Raw genomic sequence first — 19,164 nt, 5'->3', positions numbered from 1 at the left:
GTGATTTTGTTTATTTCTCGGAAATCAAGGCAAGGACTGTCAAGCAGCTATAGGGGAGTAGGACAGAAAGATTTGACCCTTTCATAAACTTTCGTTAACATATTCATTCATGGCTGTCCATTCAGGCACTGACAAATTGTAATGGTGAGCTTAAGGTAATTTGGCAACAGGGACAAGATTATTAGCACAATCAGAAGGACAATGGACAGGTAGTATCTCCCCATCATTTTCAGAGAACACAACTCTGATGTCCTGCAGGAACCCCGGAAGACCCTTCAGACTAGCGGAGCATATTTGTACATATTTAAGACATTTATTGTAACAATTGGGGCTACATTTAACAATTTCCTTCTGACATCAATCAATAGCAGCTTTGAGAAGAAGCTGCCATGAATGTCCGAGTCCCAACATAGCAGGTGAATTATCCAAAAAAAAAATAGTAAATGGATTCAGAGTGAAATGCTCATACTTGTCGACTGAAATCCACCATTACACTCTTGACCAAATTCCAGACTAACGGTGTCTTGTCAATGGCAAAAATTTGAAAGGGTCTTTTTAATCTAACTGTCGCTAATCCTAATGTTAGAATCTGTCCCAAATCAATAAACTTAGCAGCAGACCCGCAATCAATGAATGTTAATGCTGATATCATCTGGTACTTGAGGAATAACATTAGTATGCTATCAGAGGAAGAAAAAGATATCTGGGAGTCTGGATGCCTACCTCAGCCATCACCCAGACTCTGATGTTCTCCTGATGGATTGATTGCCTGAGCATGAATTGGGCACTTCTTGAGAAAATGTTTTGTGAGATGAGAGTACAGACAGAATCCAAGATCTTATCTTCATTTTCTCTCCACAACAGCAAGACTGGCAACTCTAACTTCCAATGGCTTCACCTCTGGTAAATGGACTTTCTCCATGGAAGTATCAAATTCAACTTTCGGTTTGCCTTGTCTCTCACGGATTCTGCTGTCCATTTGTATGTCCTGGGTCATGTCCTGCACCATAGAATAAGGGGCATCATGAACAACCTGAGCGTTTATAAAGCACCTCAGAAACACTTTTGTGAAATTGGCATCTGAGAGATACATCATTCCGCAAAACTTTAGTGGACCACTGTCAGAAGTAAGTGCAGTAGTATTCAGCTGTGTGGCCCTCCTGATCATGATCATTGTCTCAGCAACAAGGATCCTGTTGGGTTTGTCATAGATCATTAAATTAAATTGTTGTCAAGTAACAGTCCAAGGTCATAATGGAAAGAAGAAAACCCGGTCAGAACACAAGGATTAGACAAATGGATGGTCAGAATGAGGTTCAAGGCCAGGCAGCGATAGATCAAGAAGCAAGGCACTTGGCACAGAGAAAACAATGCACACAGAGCTGAAGCAACGGCTGACAGCTAACTGGCCCTAAAAGCTCAGTTGAAAAGCTGAGTAATCAAGAGAATAGTCATCATCTGGCGAGAGCTCTGCACCTCTCAGTCTCAGATTGGACGGCCGAGCAGTCAATAAGAATGCAAACAGCTCATCACACCCCTGCAACAGACTGAACACCTGAGCCATCAATTACTGCATAGACAGCTCAGCACTCCCCTGCACGAAACTGGACAAATGAGTTGTCAATCACTGCGCAGACATACTAAGGTGTTATGAATGAGTCACCGTAGGAGGCAAAAACAGAAATACTTGCTAAGTCCAGAAAACCAGAGACGTTGGCAGCTATCGGATTGCAGACCCCTGAACCTAACAACAACAACTAGCAGTAGCCGTGGGGGGTTCCTACGGTGCCCTAGACCCCTCGATCACAGCCGGAGAACTACATAGCCTAAAGACAGAAAGGGAAATCTAAACTGCCCCAGAGCAGACCCCAAAGCAATAGGCAGCCCCCAACATATAAGGACGGTGAAGCAAGATGAAAAAACACTCACACAGATAGAAAGATAGGCTGAGCAAATGATAGGGCCCAAGCTTACTAAATAGGACAGAATAGAAAAGCTGCTGTCTGCAATCCGCCAAAACCCTCTCAAAAACAAGAGCCAACAGACTGATAGGGAAAAAGGCCCTGAAGACACTAGGCTTCAAAAAGACTATATCAGTACTCAGGAATTATCTGAAGACAGAGCAAAAAGGAAATCAGCTCACCCAGCAGGGAAAGGCAGAAATCCAGAAAAACAAGGCAAAACAAAACCAAAACACAAATGCAAAAAGTAGAGCAGAAAAGTTAGCTTTTGAGGAGCAGGAATCAGACTGGACTCCAAGAATCCCTCAGAGTAATCACCCGCAAGGCAGAAGGGAGTCAGCTGCCTTATATCCAGTCAGCAATCCCAGTCACCCAGTCATCATCATTCTGCTCAGGTGCTTTGTAATCAGCCTCACTACCTTCCTTCACCAGAAGAGGGAGTTCATCAGACCTCAATGGTGAAGGGGAAAATGAACTCACAACACTAAGGGGTGGAAGCGTTACAGTATGAAGGTGTGCATTATATCACAACTCAACTACTATTTTATAATTAGTATCAGTTCCTGTTTTGTTCTTTCTTAAACTGTTGTGATCCAGTGTTGTGTTTTGGTTCCCCATTAGGAAAAACATCCTATTAGATTATATAGAAGCCAGTTATTAATATCAAGATATATTATATCACCCGACAACTCTAGGCCTCTGGGGAGGATTAATTTAGTTTTGACACCATTTTGAAAGAAATCCCATCCCTTCTTTTATACAGGAAACTGTCACGATCCCACTGCTGCCACCAATCGGTCACGATCGGGGGTACGTGAGCTTTGGCCGCACACGGCTATCACAGGCACAGGGGGGTTTATCTTTATTATCCCACCACTGGCATCATGTGATAAAAACAGCAAGCTAGTCTGGCCCTAACAATTTACTGCAGGGGGGTTTATTTTAGTTCTCCCATCACTGCTACAATATGTTACAAGCTGTCGGGATTTATGATACGCCACTTTCCAGTTCCACTTTGGAACTTGCAGCTCTCTGGCACCCACCTTATCCTCAGGTCAGTCAGGGAACTACACCTAGGATAATTAGTCGCCGGACGGGCTGCATGTTGTGCAATGGTTGTTAGGCCCGCTTGCAATGAGGGAGTTATAAATGCTTTGGCCACAGCCACCCAATCAGCTTATAAAACCAGCTCAGTCACTGCCAGCAACCCACCTGGCCAGAACACACTTCACTGCCACCAGCTCCAGATTGATCTGATTAATATTTAAAATTAATAGAGGAGTTTTGAAGCAAACCCGAATCAGTAGCACAATTAGCTTATAGGCACGTTTAAATTTGCCACAGAGCAATGAGGCAGAACTAAACAATTATATAGTTTATTCCTGAAAGATAGGCAGTGTTTACAGATGATAAAAAGGCTTTACGAAATGAGACAATAGTAGTATGTACAATACAATTACAAATAAAATACAAGATTAATATAGAAAATACACTTACATAATGGCTTAGATAATTTCAGGCAGAACCATGCTGGGGTTGGAGCCAGATGTCCCAATGCATTTGAGATCCTATTGGCACGGCATCCCAGGCTAGCATGAAGGAGGGGATAGGGGAAAATACCTTATACCTTGGGACCTGTGACCTCACTAAAGGGACTGGCTTGTGACAGTCCTCCCCCTATCTCAGGGTTATAAAACTGGTTCCTAAACTTATAATAACCATAACTCGCAGAGGGTACCTCGTATAGACACGCACATAGTATCAACTTTTACAGCTTGTCGCTGGCATTAATTCAAGACTAAACTTGAACTAGTTATTTCACACCATTCAGGAGAAATCCATTTCTCCTTTTCCATGGGTTCTGGGACCGTGAAAAACATGGACCAGGAAGCTGGGTTGGTGCACATCACAGACATGTAATTTTCATATTTCTGTCGCTGACAGAGCCAGAGCTAAGGCCTCTTTAATATTTCCCACACTTGCATCCACACACATGGCTTAGGCAAAGAAAATTCTTTTCGGAAGGGAGGGGGGAAGAGCAGGAAGGATTGAGTGTCGTGTTACAGCTGTGAAGCTGCAGGCAGAGTCTGCAATGTGTGACAAGCTAAGGAAAGGAAGGGGGGGTCAAGCACCCACACTGACATAGCATAGTTCAGTGTGTAAAAAGAAGATTCTGCAATGTGATAATCCAGGGAATCTTACGTCATATTTTACATTACCATTGCAGAAATACATCTTAAAAGTAAGTAGTCAAACATAAAATTGTATAAACAATCATATAACAATATAAATTTTTGATTTGTTTTTGAAATTTTTTTTAGGTCATATATACAATCAGACACCCTAAAGATGCTGCAGTGTCCCTTTATTATTTTTCAATAATGTGTGCAGTCTTCAAAGATCCAGAAAATATGGATAGTTTTCTAAAAGAATTCTTAACTGGAAACAGTAAGTAACTAAAATTAATCTAAATTGTCAGTTATAAGCATATTGTCCGCTGTCATATTTTATCCATTGCAGTGCCTTATGGATCTTGGTTTAATCATGTCAAGGGATGGATGGAATTGCTGGGAAAAGATAACTTTATGTTTCACACCTATGAGGATCTTCGGAAGGTAAATCTTTAATATGAAATTAGTGACATGTAGATTAAACATTCTTATGAATATCCAATTTAAGTATAGAAACAAACCTCATAAAAAAGGTTAAAAATGTAATAGATTTAAATCCCACCTTTGCAAAACCAAAATATCAGGAGAATGGTTTTGTCATCCAAATGTGTGATTGAAGAGAAGCTGTTAGCAGGATTTTGTAATGTAAAGTAAATATATGGCTGTAATGGTGCAGAAATACAAATTACATTAATGCCTTTAGTGAAGAATAGTAATGAGTGAATTGATTTGGAAAACATTCGCCAAACATAAATTTGGCACAAATATGGCAGATTGGATTCGTGATCGGAAACACGAGCAAAATATTATAAAATCGGTAACATTCGGTAAAAAGGGTGAGAAAATATTTGCGATGCCACAAAAGCATTTTCAGCATTTTAGCAATGATAATGGTGGTGTATCATGAGCGTTTGGCACGTGTTTGATGAGGGGAAGGGGTTGCAGAGTTCAGAGGTGCGGCGTTCTTGTAAATAGTCATTTTTTTCCCTAACTTTATGTGTGCACATTGCGGCTAGCCAATCAGGGTGCAGTAAACATCCACGATGTCCTGAGACCACGGATTGTGTCATTGGCTGCTGAAATCACATGTCCCTCTCCATACAAAGAGTGGACATCTTGTTTTAGCGCCATTTTGACACTGTAACAGAGCAGAGAGGCTGCTCTTGTTGCTGGAATTGTTAGCAGCAAGATTTTATCTAGTTAGCTAAGCAGTTGTATATCAGTCAGAGAGTGTAGCTAGCTAGTGTCCAGTGTGGCTGTTCAATTTACCTTCCAGCACTTTTTTTTGGCTATTAGTTAGGTCCACAGTCAAAGCTGGCAGGATACATTTCATACAAGTGTGTTGTGCACTGCTTCCGTTGTGCTCCTGCACGAGTATAGCATTCTAATATTTTTTCAGTAGCTAAATGTCCACCTTGTCATTTTGTGCTGTGGTGATTATTATTATTATTATTATTATTATTATTATGTATTTCTATAGCACCATTGATTCCATGGTGCTGTACATGAGAAGGGGTTACATCAAAATACAAATATCACTTACAGTAAACAGACTAACAATGACAGACTGATACAGAGGGGAGAGAGGACGCTGCCCTTGTGGGCTTACATGCTACAGGATGGTGGGGAAGGAGACAGTAGGTCAGGGGTTGCAGTGATTCCAATGGTGTTGAGGTGGCCACGTGGTCATTACAGGTTGTAAGCTTTTTTGAAGAGATGGGTTTTCAGGCTCGATCTGAAGGATCCAAATTTGGTGGATAACCGCACGTGTTGGGGCACAGATTGCCAGAGAATGGGGGATATTCGAGAGAAATCCTGGAAGTGATTGGGTGAGGAGCAAATAATAATAATAAATTAATAATAATAAATTTTATTTCTATATCGCCGACATATTCCGCAGCACTTTACATTTCAGAGGGGATTTGTACAGACAATAGACATTACAGCATAACAATAATCACATAGATCATAGATACCAGGAGGAATGAGGGCCCTTCTCGCAAGCTTACAGTCTATGAGGAAAGAGGTAGACACGAAAGGTGGGTGGTAACAGTTGCCCTGATTGTATGGACCAGCCATAATGTTAAATGTGTAACAGTACAGGCACAGAGGGCTAATGGATGCATAAAGCATGTGGGAACATGATGCGAGGAACCTGGTTATGGTAAAACTTTTGTCTGTGCCACACAGGGATAGATTAGGTTAATGTGTTGAGGCGATAGGCCAGTCTAAATAAATGCGTTTTCAGTGCACGCTTAAAATTGTGGGGATTGGGGACTAATCGTATTGACCTGAGAAGTGCATTCCAAAGAATTGGCGCGGCATGTGAAAAGTCTTGGAGACGGGAGTGGGAGGTTCTGACTATTGAGGATGCTAACCTCAGGTCATCACAGAACGGAGGGCGTGGGTAGGGTGGTATACTGAAACAAGGGAGGAGATGTAGGGTGGTGCTGAGCCATGGAGGGCTTTGTGGGTGAGCGTAATAAGTTTATACTGAATTCTGGAGTGGATGGGTAGCCAGTGTAATGACTGGCACAAGGTAGAGGCATCGGTGTAACGATTCGTGAGGAATATGATCCTGCTGCAGCATTCAAGACAGATTGGAGAGGGGAGAGTTTGGTAAGAGGGAGACCGATTAGAAGAGAGTTACAATAGTCGAGACAAGAATGAATAAGAGAAACAGTAAGAGTTTTTGCAGTGTCAAAAGTAAGAAAAGGTCGAATTCTAGAAATGTTTTTGAGGTGCAGATGACAAGAGCGAGCCAGTGATCGAATGTGGGGGGCAAAGGAAAGCTCGGAGTCAAGTATGACCCCAAGACAGCGGGCATGTTGCTGGGGAGTAATAGTGGAACCACGCACAGAAATGGTAATGTCGGGTGTAGGTACATTAGTAGAGGGAGGAAACACAAGGAGTTCCGTCTTTGACAGGTTCAGTTTCAGATATAGTGAGGACATGATGTTAGACACAGTGTTTAGACAATCGCCGGTGTTTTCTAGAAAGGCTGGGCAGTAGGCGCAGTGTACAAGGAGAAGAGGAGGGGGCTTAGAACCGATCCTAGAGGAACCCCAACAGTAAGTGGAAGGTGAGAGGAGGAGGAACCGGCAAAAGATACAGTAAAGGAGCCGTCAGAGAGATAGGAGGAGAACCAGGAGAGAACGGTGTCCTTGAGGCCAATAGAACAGAGCATAGTGAGGAGGAGCTGATGATCCACAGTGCCGCATGCTGCAGAGATATCCAAGAGAATTAGCATGGAGTAATGACCATTTGATTTAGCTGTTAGTAGATCATTAGAGACTTTAGTGAGGGCAGCTTCAGTAGAGTGTAAAGAGCAGAAACCGGATTGGAGAGGGTTGAGAAGAGAGTTATCAAAGAGATAGCGGATAAGACGGGAGTGGACCAGGCATTCTAGGAGTTTAGAGATGAAGGGAAGATTAGAGACAGGTCTATAGTTAGCGACACAGTTTTGGTCGAGGGATGGCTTTTTAAGTAGTGAGTGTATGATGACATGCTTAAATGAGGAGGGAAAGATACCAGAAGAGAGAGAGAGGTTAAATATTTTAGTTAGGTGAGGGGTGACAACAGGGGAAAGGGACTGGAGGAGATGTGACGGAAATGGGTCACAGGTGCAAGTGGTTGGGTGAGAAGATGCAAGGAGCCTGCTTACTTCTTCTGTGACTGGTTCAAAATCAGAGAGTGAGCTAGATGCAGTGGGGGAGGGAGGACAGTGCATGGTATGAGGTGATTGGGAGATAATTTCCTGTCAAATCTGGTCAATTTTTTCTTTGAAGTAATTGGCCAGATCGTCAGCTCGGAGCTCCATGGTTGGGGCCTGTACTCTTGGGTTGAGTAGAGAATGAAAAGTGTCAAAGAGACGTTTCGGGTTATTGGACAATGAGGTGATGAGGGTGTTGAAATAGGTTTGCTTTGAGAGGTGAAGGGCAGTGTTGTATGTTCTAAGCATAAACTTATAATGGATGAAATCTTCGTGTAGATTGGATTGTCTCCACACACGTTCAGCGCACCTGGAACACCTCTGCAGGAAACGTGTTTGCAGGGTGTGTCAGGGTTGTCGCCATCTGTGTTGTGGTGTTCTATTTATAGGGGTGCAAATTCATCCAGGGCACTTTGAAGTGTTTCATTGTAATGCTTCAATGCAGAATCAGGACATAAGAGGGAGGAGATAGGGGTCAATGATGACTGCAAGTGCAATCAGGAAGTATTAAAATTGATAATGGTGCAAACCTGGTGGAGGCCCTACGGTGAGGCAAGCTCACACATATGCCTTGCATGGCTCACATCCTTAACTTGGTAGTACAGCATTTTCTCCGCCACTACCCAGGCTTGGGTGAGCTGCTTCAGGAAGCCAGTAAGCTGTTTGCTCATTTCCGCTGTTCGCACCCCTTCTGGTTATTGATTTAGATCGATACAGAGGTCTTTGTTCATGCCAGTTAACAGGTTGATATGCGATGTGCTGACACAGTGGAATTCCTCTCTGCACATGTTGCAGTGACTGTAGCAGCAACAATAAGCTCTCATGCAGTATGTCATGTCATATTGCCTGGTCCAGTGCAGTACGTACGTGGCACATATCACAATTACAGAGTGGGCACAGATTAAGGACCTCTGCATCCTTCTGCACATCTTCTAAATGGCTACTAAGATGGTTAGCGCTGACAATGCCATCATCAGCATCACTATTCCAGTCATCCATATGCTGGAGCAGACTTTGAGTAGCCTGTGGGAGGAGAAGGTGGTCCCAGAAGAAGAGGAGGAAGCAGAGGAGGATGCGGAAGGGATAACATTGTCTCTAAGTTCAAGACTGTTGTCACACAGGCGGGTACCAAGGGAGGATGGATTACTTTGATCAAGGGGTGCTGGTGATAACAGACAAATTGTTATCGAAGGTGCAAGATCCGAGGAACAAATGGAGGAGGAAGATGTAATGGGCGAGCAACTGTCAGATGAAGAGGATAATCCTCCCTATCTGTTGCTCATGATTAGCAGGAGGGGATGGAGGAAACAAGCCTCCTTGTTACCCAGGCACTAACACAGCATGGGCTTGGACCTCATGGTGGAGCCCGATATATGAGTGCCTTCTTGCTGCAACATGATCCCCGTATAGTTATGATTAGGAATACTGCAGACTACTGGGTTGCCACTCTGTTAGATCCACATTATAAAACAATTTTTTTTTTAATTCATAAAGTTTGCATCTCAGCTGTAGACATCCAACCTCCGGAACTTCAGTTCGTCAACACCAAAACATTAAATCAAATCAACATCAAATTTGAACGCTTCTGGTTCGTTGTCCATCTGCTGGATTGGGTGTCAATGGAGTTTTTGTCTTCCAATTAGAAATCATCCAGACGTGAATAAGTAAGATGATTTGTTCTTTATTGATCACGCCAGCATGGTTAGAGAAGGACGGCTACACCAAATGTGAGTAGTCACCTGTCTGACCTAATACAGATTCTTTGAGTTTAAATAGAGCAACAGAAGGGCGTTCAAAATGCAAAGTTTGCAGAATAGTACATACTAGAGTTGAGCGAAACGAGTCGAAAAAATTCAAAAGTCACCGACTTTTGGCAAAGTCGGGTTTCATGAAATGAAACCCGACCCTAGGATGAGGTCGGCCACGAGGTCGGCGACTTAGGCGCCAAAGTCGCGTTTCAAAAGTTTGTTTTGCACTCTTTTTCAGCCAATCAGGATCCACGGACACTGTGGGCAACGTGATGACATAGGCACTGGTCACCACCATCTTTCAGAAGGGCATGCAAGTGATTGGCTTGCTTTGGTGGGCGTCACAGGGGGTATAAAAGGGCGTGCACGCCGACCGCCATCTTACTTCTGCCGATCTTAGTATAGGGAGAGGTTGCTGCTGATTCTGTAGGGAGAGCGTTAGGCAGGGAAGAAGACAAAAAAACTGCTTCTGCTGCTAGCGATTTGGCCTGCACAACACACCAGTCACTGTGTGTGCAGTGCAAGGGGAGGCTATATAGTGGTGTATCAGTGGTGTTGGTTGTTGGGCTGCCTTCTAAGGCTTCCTGACATTCCTGCATTGCTGTTTACCCACTGCTCCGCAAACTGCTTTTTTAAAAGCAATCCAATCTCCCTTATCCTCTAGTCCCTTTTGTAACAGCTGTGCCATCGAGCCTGTCACATAGCGCTCAGATATTCATTGGGCCTCACACAATCCAAAAGTGTCCAGTGTCCAAAAGTGTGTGCAGAGATTCAAAATCTCCCTTATCCTCTAGTCACTTTGGTCACAGCTGTGCCATCGAGCCTGTCACATAGCGCTCAGATATCAGTGGGCCTCACACAATCCAAAAGTGTCCATCCAGTGTCCAAAAGTGTGTGCAGAGATTCAAAATCTCCCTTATCCTCTAGTCACTTTGGTCACAGCTGTGCCATCGAGCCTGGCACATAGCGCTCAGATATCAGTGGGCCTCACACAATCCAAAAGTGTCCATCCAGTGTCCAAAAGTGTGTGCAGAGATTCAAAATCTCCCTTATCCTCTAGTCACTTTGGTCACAGCTGTGCCATCGAGCCTGTCACATAGCGCTCAGATATCAGTGGGCCTCACACAATCCGAAAGTGTCCAGTGTCCAAAAGTGTGTGCAGAGATTCAAAATCTCCCTTATCTTCTAGTCACTTTGGTCACAGCTGTGCCATCGAGCCTGTCACATAGCTCTCAGATATCAGTGGGCCTCACACAATCCAAAAGTGTCCATCCAGTGTCCAAAAGTGTGTGCAGAGATTCAAAATCTCCCTTATCCTCTAGTCACTTTGGTCACAGCTGTGCCATCGAGCCTGTCACATAGCGCTCAGATATCAGTGGGCCTCACACAATCCAAAAGTGTCCATCCAGTGTCCAAAAGTGGGTGCAGAGATTCAAAATCTCCCTTATCCTCTAGTCACTTTGGTCACAGCTGTGCCATCGAGCCTGTCACATAGCGCTCAGATATCAGTGGGCCTCACACAATCCAAAAGTGTCCAGTGTCCAAAAGTGTGTGCAGAGATTCAAAATCTCCCTTATCCTCTAGTCACTTTGGTCACAGCTGTGCCATCGAGCCTGTCACATAGCGCTCAGATATCAGTGGGCCTCACACAATCCAAAAGTGTCCATCCAGTGTCCAAAAGTGTGTGCAGAGATTCAATATCTCCCTTATCCTCTAGTCACTTAGGTCACAGCTGTGCCATCGAGCCTGTCACATAGCGCTCAGATATCAGTGGGCCTCACACAATCCAAAAGTGTCCAGTGTCCAAAAGTGTGTGCAGAGATTCAAAATCTCCCTTATCCTCTAGTCACTTTGGTCACAGCTGTGCCATCGAGCCTGTCACATAGCGCTCAGATATCAGTGGGCCTCACACAATCCAAAAGTGTCCATCCAGTGTCCAAAAGTGTGTGCAGAGATTCAAAATCTCCCTTATCCTCTAGTCACTTTTGTCACAGCTGTGCCATCGAGCCTGTCACATAGCGCTCAGATATTCATTGGGCCTCACACAATCCAAAAGTGTCCAGTGTCCAAAAGTGTGTGCAGAGATTCAAAATCTCCCTTATCCTCTAGTCACTTTGGTCACAGCTGTGCCATCGAGCCTGTCACATAGCGCTCAGATATCAGTGGGCCTCACACAATCCAAAAGTGTCCATCCAGTGTCAAAAAGTGTGTGCAGAGATTCAAAATCTCCCTTATCCTCTAGTCACTTTGGTCACAGCTGTGCCATCGAGCCTGTCACATAGCGCTCAGATATCAGTGGGCCTCACACAATCCAAAAGTGTCCATCCAGTGTCCAAAAGTGTGTGCAGAGATTCAAAATCTCCCTTATCCTCTAGTCACTTTGGTCACAGCTGTGCCATCGAGCCTGTCACATAGCGCTCAGATATCAGTGGGCCTCACACAATCCAAAAGTGTCCATCCAGTGTCCAAAAGTGTGTGCAGAGATTCAAAATCTCCCTTATCCTCTAGACACTTTTGTCACAGCTGTGCCATCGAGCCTGTCACATAGCGCTCAGATATTCATTGCGCCTCACACAATCCAAAAGTGTCCAGTGTCCAAAAGTGTGTGCAGAGATTCAAAATCTCCCTTATCCTCTAGTCACTTTGGTCACAGCTGTGCCATCGAGCCTGTCACATACGCTCAGATATCAGTGGGCCTCACACAATCTAAAAGTGTCCATCCAGTGTCCAAAAGTGTGTGCAGAGATTCAAAATCTCCCTTATCCTCTAGTCACTTTTGTCACAGCTGTGCCATCGAGGCTGTCACATAGCGCTCAGATATTCATTGGGCCTCACACAATCCAAAAGTGTCCAGTGTCCAAAAGTGTGTGCAGAGATTCAAAATCTCCCTTATCCTCTAGTCACTTTGATCACAGCTGTGCCATCGAGCCTGTCACATAGCGCTCAGATATCAGTGGGCCTCACACAATCCAAAAGTGTCCATCCAGTGTCCAAAAGTGTGTGCAGAGATTCAAAATCTCCCTTATCCTCTAGTCACTTTGGTCACAGCTGTGCCATCGAGCCTGTCACATAGCGCTCAGATATCAGTGGGCCTCACACAATCCAAAAGTGTCCAGTGTCCACAAGTGTCTGCAGAAATTCAAAATCTCCCCTGTCCTATAGACACCTTGTACCTTGTTTTACATTACTATATAGTTTGTTGGATTTTGTCTACATTTCTACCAAAAATGAGGAAGGCTGGTGGAAGAGGCCGTGGAATTGGGCGGGGGTTGGCAGCTGGTAATGATGGTGTTGGTGGTGGATCTGATGGTAGTGGCAAGAGCAAAATAGGACCGAATGCAGGAGGTGCTGACCCTGCGTCATCGTCTGGCTACATAAGGCCTTGAACGCTTAGTTTTCTAGGAGTTGGCAAACCGCTTTTAAAGCCAGAGCATCAGGAAAAAGTTTTGTCTTACATTGCTGACTCAGCCTCCAGCTCTATCGCCTCCTCTTCTTCAGTTGTAAAAAGTAAAAGCATTGAGTCGTCATTGGAGGCTCATGTTCATGAACCACACCTTTCCTTGTGTCCTTCACCCGAACCAAGATTGAAGGATGACGCAGGCCATACTACTGATTACTCCATGGAGCTGTTTTCACATACCATGCCTGGATTATCAAGTGAAATGGTGAATTACCCAGGCCAAGATGAATCTGACATGGAGTGCACTGATGCACAGCCGCTGATGGATGATTCTGCTGGTACATTCACTCAGAGCACTACATTGTCCTCGCAGTGTACAGAGCCAGATTCTGACCCTGATGAGACTCAGGTGCCCCTTCCCGCACACTATACCACCATACACGGTGACACAGAGGAAGGTGCACATGACATAGAAGAGGAGGTGATGGATGACACAGTTGTTGACCCAGATTGGCATCCATTGGGGGAAGAGGGTGCTGCTTCCAATAGCTCAGATGAGGAGCATCCACAGCAGACATCGACATCGCAACAGCTGTTATCTGGCAGGCCCGGAGCACTCCAAAGACAGGTTCCAAACATCAAAAGAGTTGCTGGACAGCTTGTCCAGAGGGTCAAAAGATCACAGCGTGCTAGGCCGCAAAATGTCTGCCAAAGTAGGAAGAGTGCAGTGTGGCACTTTTTTGAACAAAATCCTCATGATCAGGCCAAGGTTATCTGTAAGAAGTGCGCAAAGACCTTTAGCCGAGGGAAAAATCTGAAAAATTTGAATACCAGTCGCATGCTTAGACATTTAGCCAGCATGCACTTGCAAGCGTGGACACAACACCAAACCTCAAGTGCCACATGTGCAACTGATCACAACGAAGGTAGTCAGCAACGCTACATTGTTTCCCCCACTGTAAGCCCACCGGTTAGCACAGCAGCAAATGTTGAGGTGTCGTTGCAAGACCACAGCAGTCAGGGAATCCCACTGTTATATCAATGAAAGACTGATTCTAGGCCATCAGAAAAAACACCAACTCCATCACCATCATCAACCCTCTCTCAGTCCGCCCTGTCCACCGCTACTTCCACCATATGCAGCTCTCAAGTCCAGCTCACCCTCCCAGACACTATGAGTAGGTCAAGAAAGTACTCAGTCTCTCATCCGCGTACACTGGGTTTGAACGCCCACATTGCCAAACTAATCTCGTTTGAGATGATGCCCTTTCGGTTGGTGGAAAGCACAGCTTTCCGCGAACTCATGGCCTATGCAGTACCACGCTATGACCTACCCAGTCGCCACTTCTTCTCTCGCAAAGCCATCCCAGCCCTCCACCATCATGTGAAAGGCCGCATTGTCCATGCACTCAAGCAGTCAGTGAGAGGAAAGGTGCACCTCACAACTGATGCATGGTCCAGTCGGTATGGCCAGGGCCGTTACGTGTCCATCACTGCGCACTGGGTTAATGTGGTGGATGCAGGGTCCACAGGGGACAGCGGTGGTGGGACAGTGCTGCCTAGCCCACGGTATAGGAAACAGTTGGCTGTAGGCGTTCGACCCTCCTCCTCCTCCTCCTCCTCCAGAAGCGAAAGCTCGTCCACAGAGCGCAGTCGTACGAGCACTCCATCTGCAGCTGCCACTGTTGCACACGATGTGTCCCCCTATCGAGCAGCTAGTGGAAAGCGTCAGCAGGCTGTGTTGCAGATGATGTGTTTGGGCGACAGACACACCGCCGAGGTGCTGGCCGAGTACTTGAAGCGACAAACTGAGTCATGGCTGGGCAGTGTACATCTTGAGGCAGGCAAGGTAGTTAGTGATAACGGCCGTAATTTTGTGGCAGCCATAGCCCTTTCAAAACTCAGCCACATACCTTGCTTGGCTCACACCTTGAACCTGGTGGTGCAGTGCTTCCTCAAAAATTATCCGGAGTTAACAGCCCTGCTCCAGAAGGTGCGAAGACTGTGCGCGCACATCCGCCGGTTGCCTGTACACTCCGTTCGTATGCAGAAGCTGCAGCGATTGCTCCACCTTCCCAACCACCGCCTCATTATCGACATTGCAACAAGGTGGAACTCCACCCTGCACATGGTGGAGCGGCTGTGCGAGCAGAGGCAGGCCATAATGCATTTGTGGGAGGATACACGGCCAGGCACTTTGAGAGCAGACATGGAGTTGACAGGTGTGCAGTGGTTGAAGCTGAAAGACCTTTGTAAAGTCCTTCAGTGTTTTGCGGAATGCACATGGCTGGTAAGCGCAGACGCCATCCTAAGCATGAGCATCCCACTTATGCGTCTGCTCATGCAAACTTTGACGCACCTTAAGGAGCAGGCGTCTGCAGCCAATGTTGATGAGGAGGAAGAGGAGGAGGGAATCCTTGATGACATTCAGCCATTGTCTGCTCAGGGACCTCTCCTGGACGAGGTGGAGGAAGAAGAGGAGGAGGAGTATGATGGGGATGATTACTTAGGGGAGGAGGATGCATCTCGTGGGGCAAGTGAAAATGTTGGCGTGGCAAGGTCTGGTACAGGGTTTGTGCGTGACTGGAGGGATGTGGATTTGCTAGAAAGTGCTCCTCCACCCAGCACTCGCAGTGCATCATTGACACCGGGAACATTGGCCCACATGTCAGATTATGCCTTGCGGATCCTAAAAAGGGACCCCCGCATTGCCAAAATGATGAACGATGACGACTACTGGTTGGCCAGCATCCTGGATCCACGCTATAAAGGCAAATTCCAAAACATCATGCCACAGGAGAACCTTGACCTAATATTGGCTAATAAACAAGCAACTCTGGTAAATCGGTTGCTTGAGGCATTCCCAGCACACAGCAGCGGTGATGGTTCTCACACGAGCCGTACGGGCCGGGGGCAGCTTGGCAGCGGTGTTCGTGGTGCACACAGCAGAAGTGGCGTTGGAGACAGGGGTTTCATGACAATGTTGTGGACTGATTTTTCAAATACCGCTCACACAACTGGTAATACTGCATCGATGGAAAGTGACAGGAGACAGCAGTTGTCAACTATGGTTACAAACTACTTTTCCTCCCATATCGATGTTCTCCCACACAGGTCATTCCCCTTTGACTATTGGGCCGCTAAACTGGACAACTGGCCTGAATTGGCCCAATATGCCTTACAGGAGCTCGCTTGCCCAGCTGCAAGTGTGCTATCGGAAAGAGTCTTCAGTGCAGCTGGGTCAATCCTGACAGAAAAAAGGACCCGTCTGTCAACCCAAAATGTGGATGATCTAACCTTCATTAAAATGAACCACGCATGGGTTTCCAAGGATTTTGTCCCACCTTCCCCTGATGACACATAGGGTGACAGAAAAATGGCTTGCTTTGGTCCACCTCTTCCTGGTACTTCACCTATTTCGCCTTTTGCATCAGCTGAATGTCCAACATCAACATATGCCACTTTCTAAAACTCCCTAACTGTGCTGCCTCCCCCCCATGGCCGGGGTCACCACCTAGCGCACGACACCGTGCGAGTGCCGTTGCCCTGGACAGGTGGGTAGGCCAACTCTTGGGCGCGGGCACTGGCACAGGGTCCCTCATAGTGCAATCAAGTGTCTCTGACGGTGGTGGTGCACACCCGCCGTCAGACACACCGCTGTGCTATGAGGGGCCCAGTGCCAGTACCGACGCCCACGAGTGGGCCCCCCTTGCTTGGGCAGGGCCCCAGCATTTTCAATCTTTACCTCTCCCTGCTCCTCCGCTGTGTAATCTGGGCCGTCAAATCCATACTGTGCCTGACAACGTCTGAGCCTGCCTCCTGATGTATAGACATATATTTTGAATGTGTACGCTATCCATACATGTTATCCGGGGATACGGTACCCTTTCTAACCTTTGTGCAATCACGTGCAATCCATACTGGGCCTAACACCGTCTGAGCCTGCCTCCTGATGTATAGACATATATTTTGAATGTGTATGCTATCCATACATGTTATCTGGGGATACTGTACCCTTTCTAACCTTTGTGCAATCACGTGCAATCCATACTGGGCCTAACACCGTCTGAGCCTGCCTCCTGAGACATATATTTTGAATGTGTACGCTATCCATATATGTTATCCGGGGATACGGTACCCTTTCTAACCTTTGTGCAATCACGTGCAATCCATACTGGGCCTAACACCGTCTGAGCCTGCCTCCTGAGACATATATTTTGAATGTGTACGCTATCCATACATGTTATCCGGGGATACGGTACCCTTTCTAACCTTTGTGCAATCACGTGAAATCCATACTGGGCCTAACACCGTCTGAGCCTGCCTCCTGAGACATATATTTTGAATGTGTACGCTATCCATACATGTTATCTGGGGATACGGTACCCTTTCTAACCTTTGTGCAATCACGTGCAATCCATACTGGGGGCCTAACACCGTCTGAGCCTGCCTCCTGAGACATATATTTTGAATGTGTACGCTATCCATACATGTTATCTGGGGATACGGTACCCTTTTTAACCTTTGTGCAATCACGTGCAATCCATACTGGTCCTAACACCGTCTGAGCCTGCCTCCTGAGACATATATTTTGAATGTGTACGCTATCCATACATGTTATCTGGGGATACGGTACCCTTTCTAACCTTTGTGCAATCACGTGCAATCCATACTGGGCCTAACACCGTCTGAGCCTGCCTCCTGAGACATATATTTTGAATGTGTACGCTATCCATACATGTTATCCGGGGATACGGTACCCTTTCTAACCTTTGTGCAATCACGTGCAATCCATACTGGGCCTAACACCGTCTGAGCCTGCCTCCTGAGACATATATTTTGAATGTGTACGCTATCCATACATGTTATCTGGGGATACGGTACCCTTTCTAACCTTTGTGCAATCATGTGCAATCCATACTGGGGGCCTAACACCGTCTGAGCCTGCCTCCTGAGACATATATTTTGAATGTGTACGCTATCCATACATGTTATCTGGGGATACGGTACCCTTTCTAACCTTTGTGCAATCACGTGCAATCCATACTGGGCCTAACACCGTCTGAGAATGATAGATGGGGCCCACCATACACTGGAACATTCCAAAGGTGGACATCAGACACTGGAGCAGCATTTACAGGGCCCATTATACACTATAGCATTAGAAATGGGGCCCATTATGTTTGGAGCATTATTTGGGCCCATAAGACAGTAGAGCTTCATCCATGGGGACCAACATATACTGTAGCATTATGTGGAGCTCATCATATACTGTTTCAAACATTATATGGGACCAATGATTCTGTATGGAGAAATAGATGGGCCTCGTCATGAGATGTAAAAAGTGAGGTATTTTTCATTGTACTATACCGCTATTTCTCTGCCGTATCGGAGCATGATGAGTTGTGGTATGTGTTAAAGGGGCGCTCTTTCGCCCAGGGCACATGAAAACCTGGAGCCAGCCCTCCCCCCCCACAGTCTGTAGCCAAATAACCCCCATTTTTCAGTGCGTAACTTGTATTATGAAGTTAATTAAGGTTGACAAGCTTAAGTAAGAAGAATTGATGCTTTTGGCATTCAAATGGGCACTGTAGGTGTGTTTCCTGTCCTCCTCTCACTGCCGACTTTTATTCCCCATTGACTTACATTGGGTTTCGTGTTTCGGGACGACCCCGACTTTTCCCTATAATCGGACGATCTTGCTCGACCCGACTTTTGGAAAAGTCGGGTTTCACGAAACGAAAAGCGACCCTAAAAAACCAAAAGTCGCTCAACTCTAGTACAAACTGTATGTAGGAAAATGCTTGCCTGTCAGCTTCCCTTATCTACATTACTAGAGAAGAGAAAGAGATGACACCTTTATTTGTACATAAGACGAGGAAAGCCACCTTAGCATTCAAAAAAGCTACACCTATGTCTTCACAATACGTCAGCTCTATACATAGTAACATAGCAACATAGTTAGCAAGGCCGAAAAAAGACATTTGTCCATCCAGTTCAGCCTATATTCCGTCAGAATAAATCCCCAGATCTACGTCCTCCTAAAGAACCTAATCACTGTAAGATACAATATTGTTACGCTACAGGAAGATATCCAGGCCTCTCTTGAACCCCTCGACTGAGTTCGCAATCAACATCTCCTGAGGCAATGAATTCCAGATTCTCGCTGCCC

At 45.8% G+C, this 19,164-nt stretch overlaps 1 protein-coding gene across 6 annotated transcripts in view; it reads left to right on the top strand.

The window, feature by feature from the left end:
* The window catches only part of LOC141050262 (sulfotransferase 2B1-like), a 181,526-nt gene that overhangs the window by 131,951 nt on the left and 30,411 nt on the right, over nucleotides 1–19,164 (top strand). For all 6 annotated transcript variants that reach the window (XM_073547142.1, XM_073547139.1, XM_073547143.1 and 3 more), the window contains 2 exons: nucleotides 4,283–4,409; nucleotides 4,482–4,576. In XM_073547142.1, the coding sequence (XP_073403243.1) occupies nucleotides 4,283–4,409; nucleotides 4,482–4,576 (222 nt within the window). The remainder of the gene's footprint in view (nucleotides 1–4,282; nucleotides 4,410–4,481; nucleotides 4,577–19,164) is intronic.

The sequence above is a fragment of the Dendrobates tinctorius genome, unplaced genomic scaffold (assembly GCF_039654945.1).
Source record: "Dendrobates tinctorius isolate UK_male_01 unplaced genomic scaffold, ASM3965494v1 ptg000151l, whole genome shotgun sequence".
NCBI classification, from domain to species: Eukaryota; Metazoa; Chordata; class Amphibia; order Anura; family Dendrobatidae; genus Dendrobates; species Dendrobates tinctorius.
Note: the sequence above shows the minus strand (reverse complement) of the source record. Positions and strands in the feature narration are given on the sequence as shown.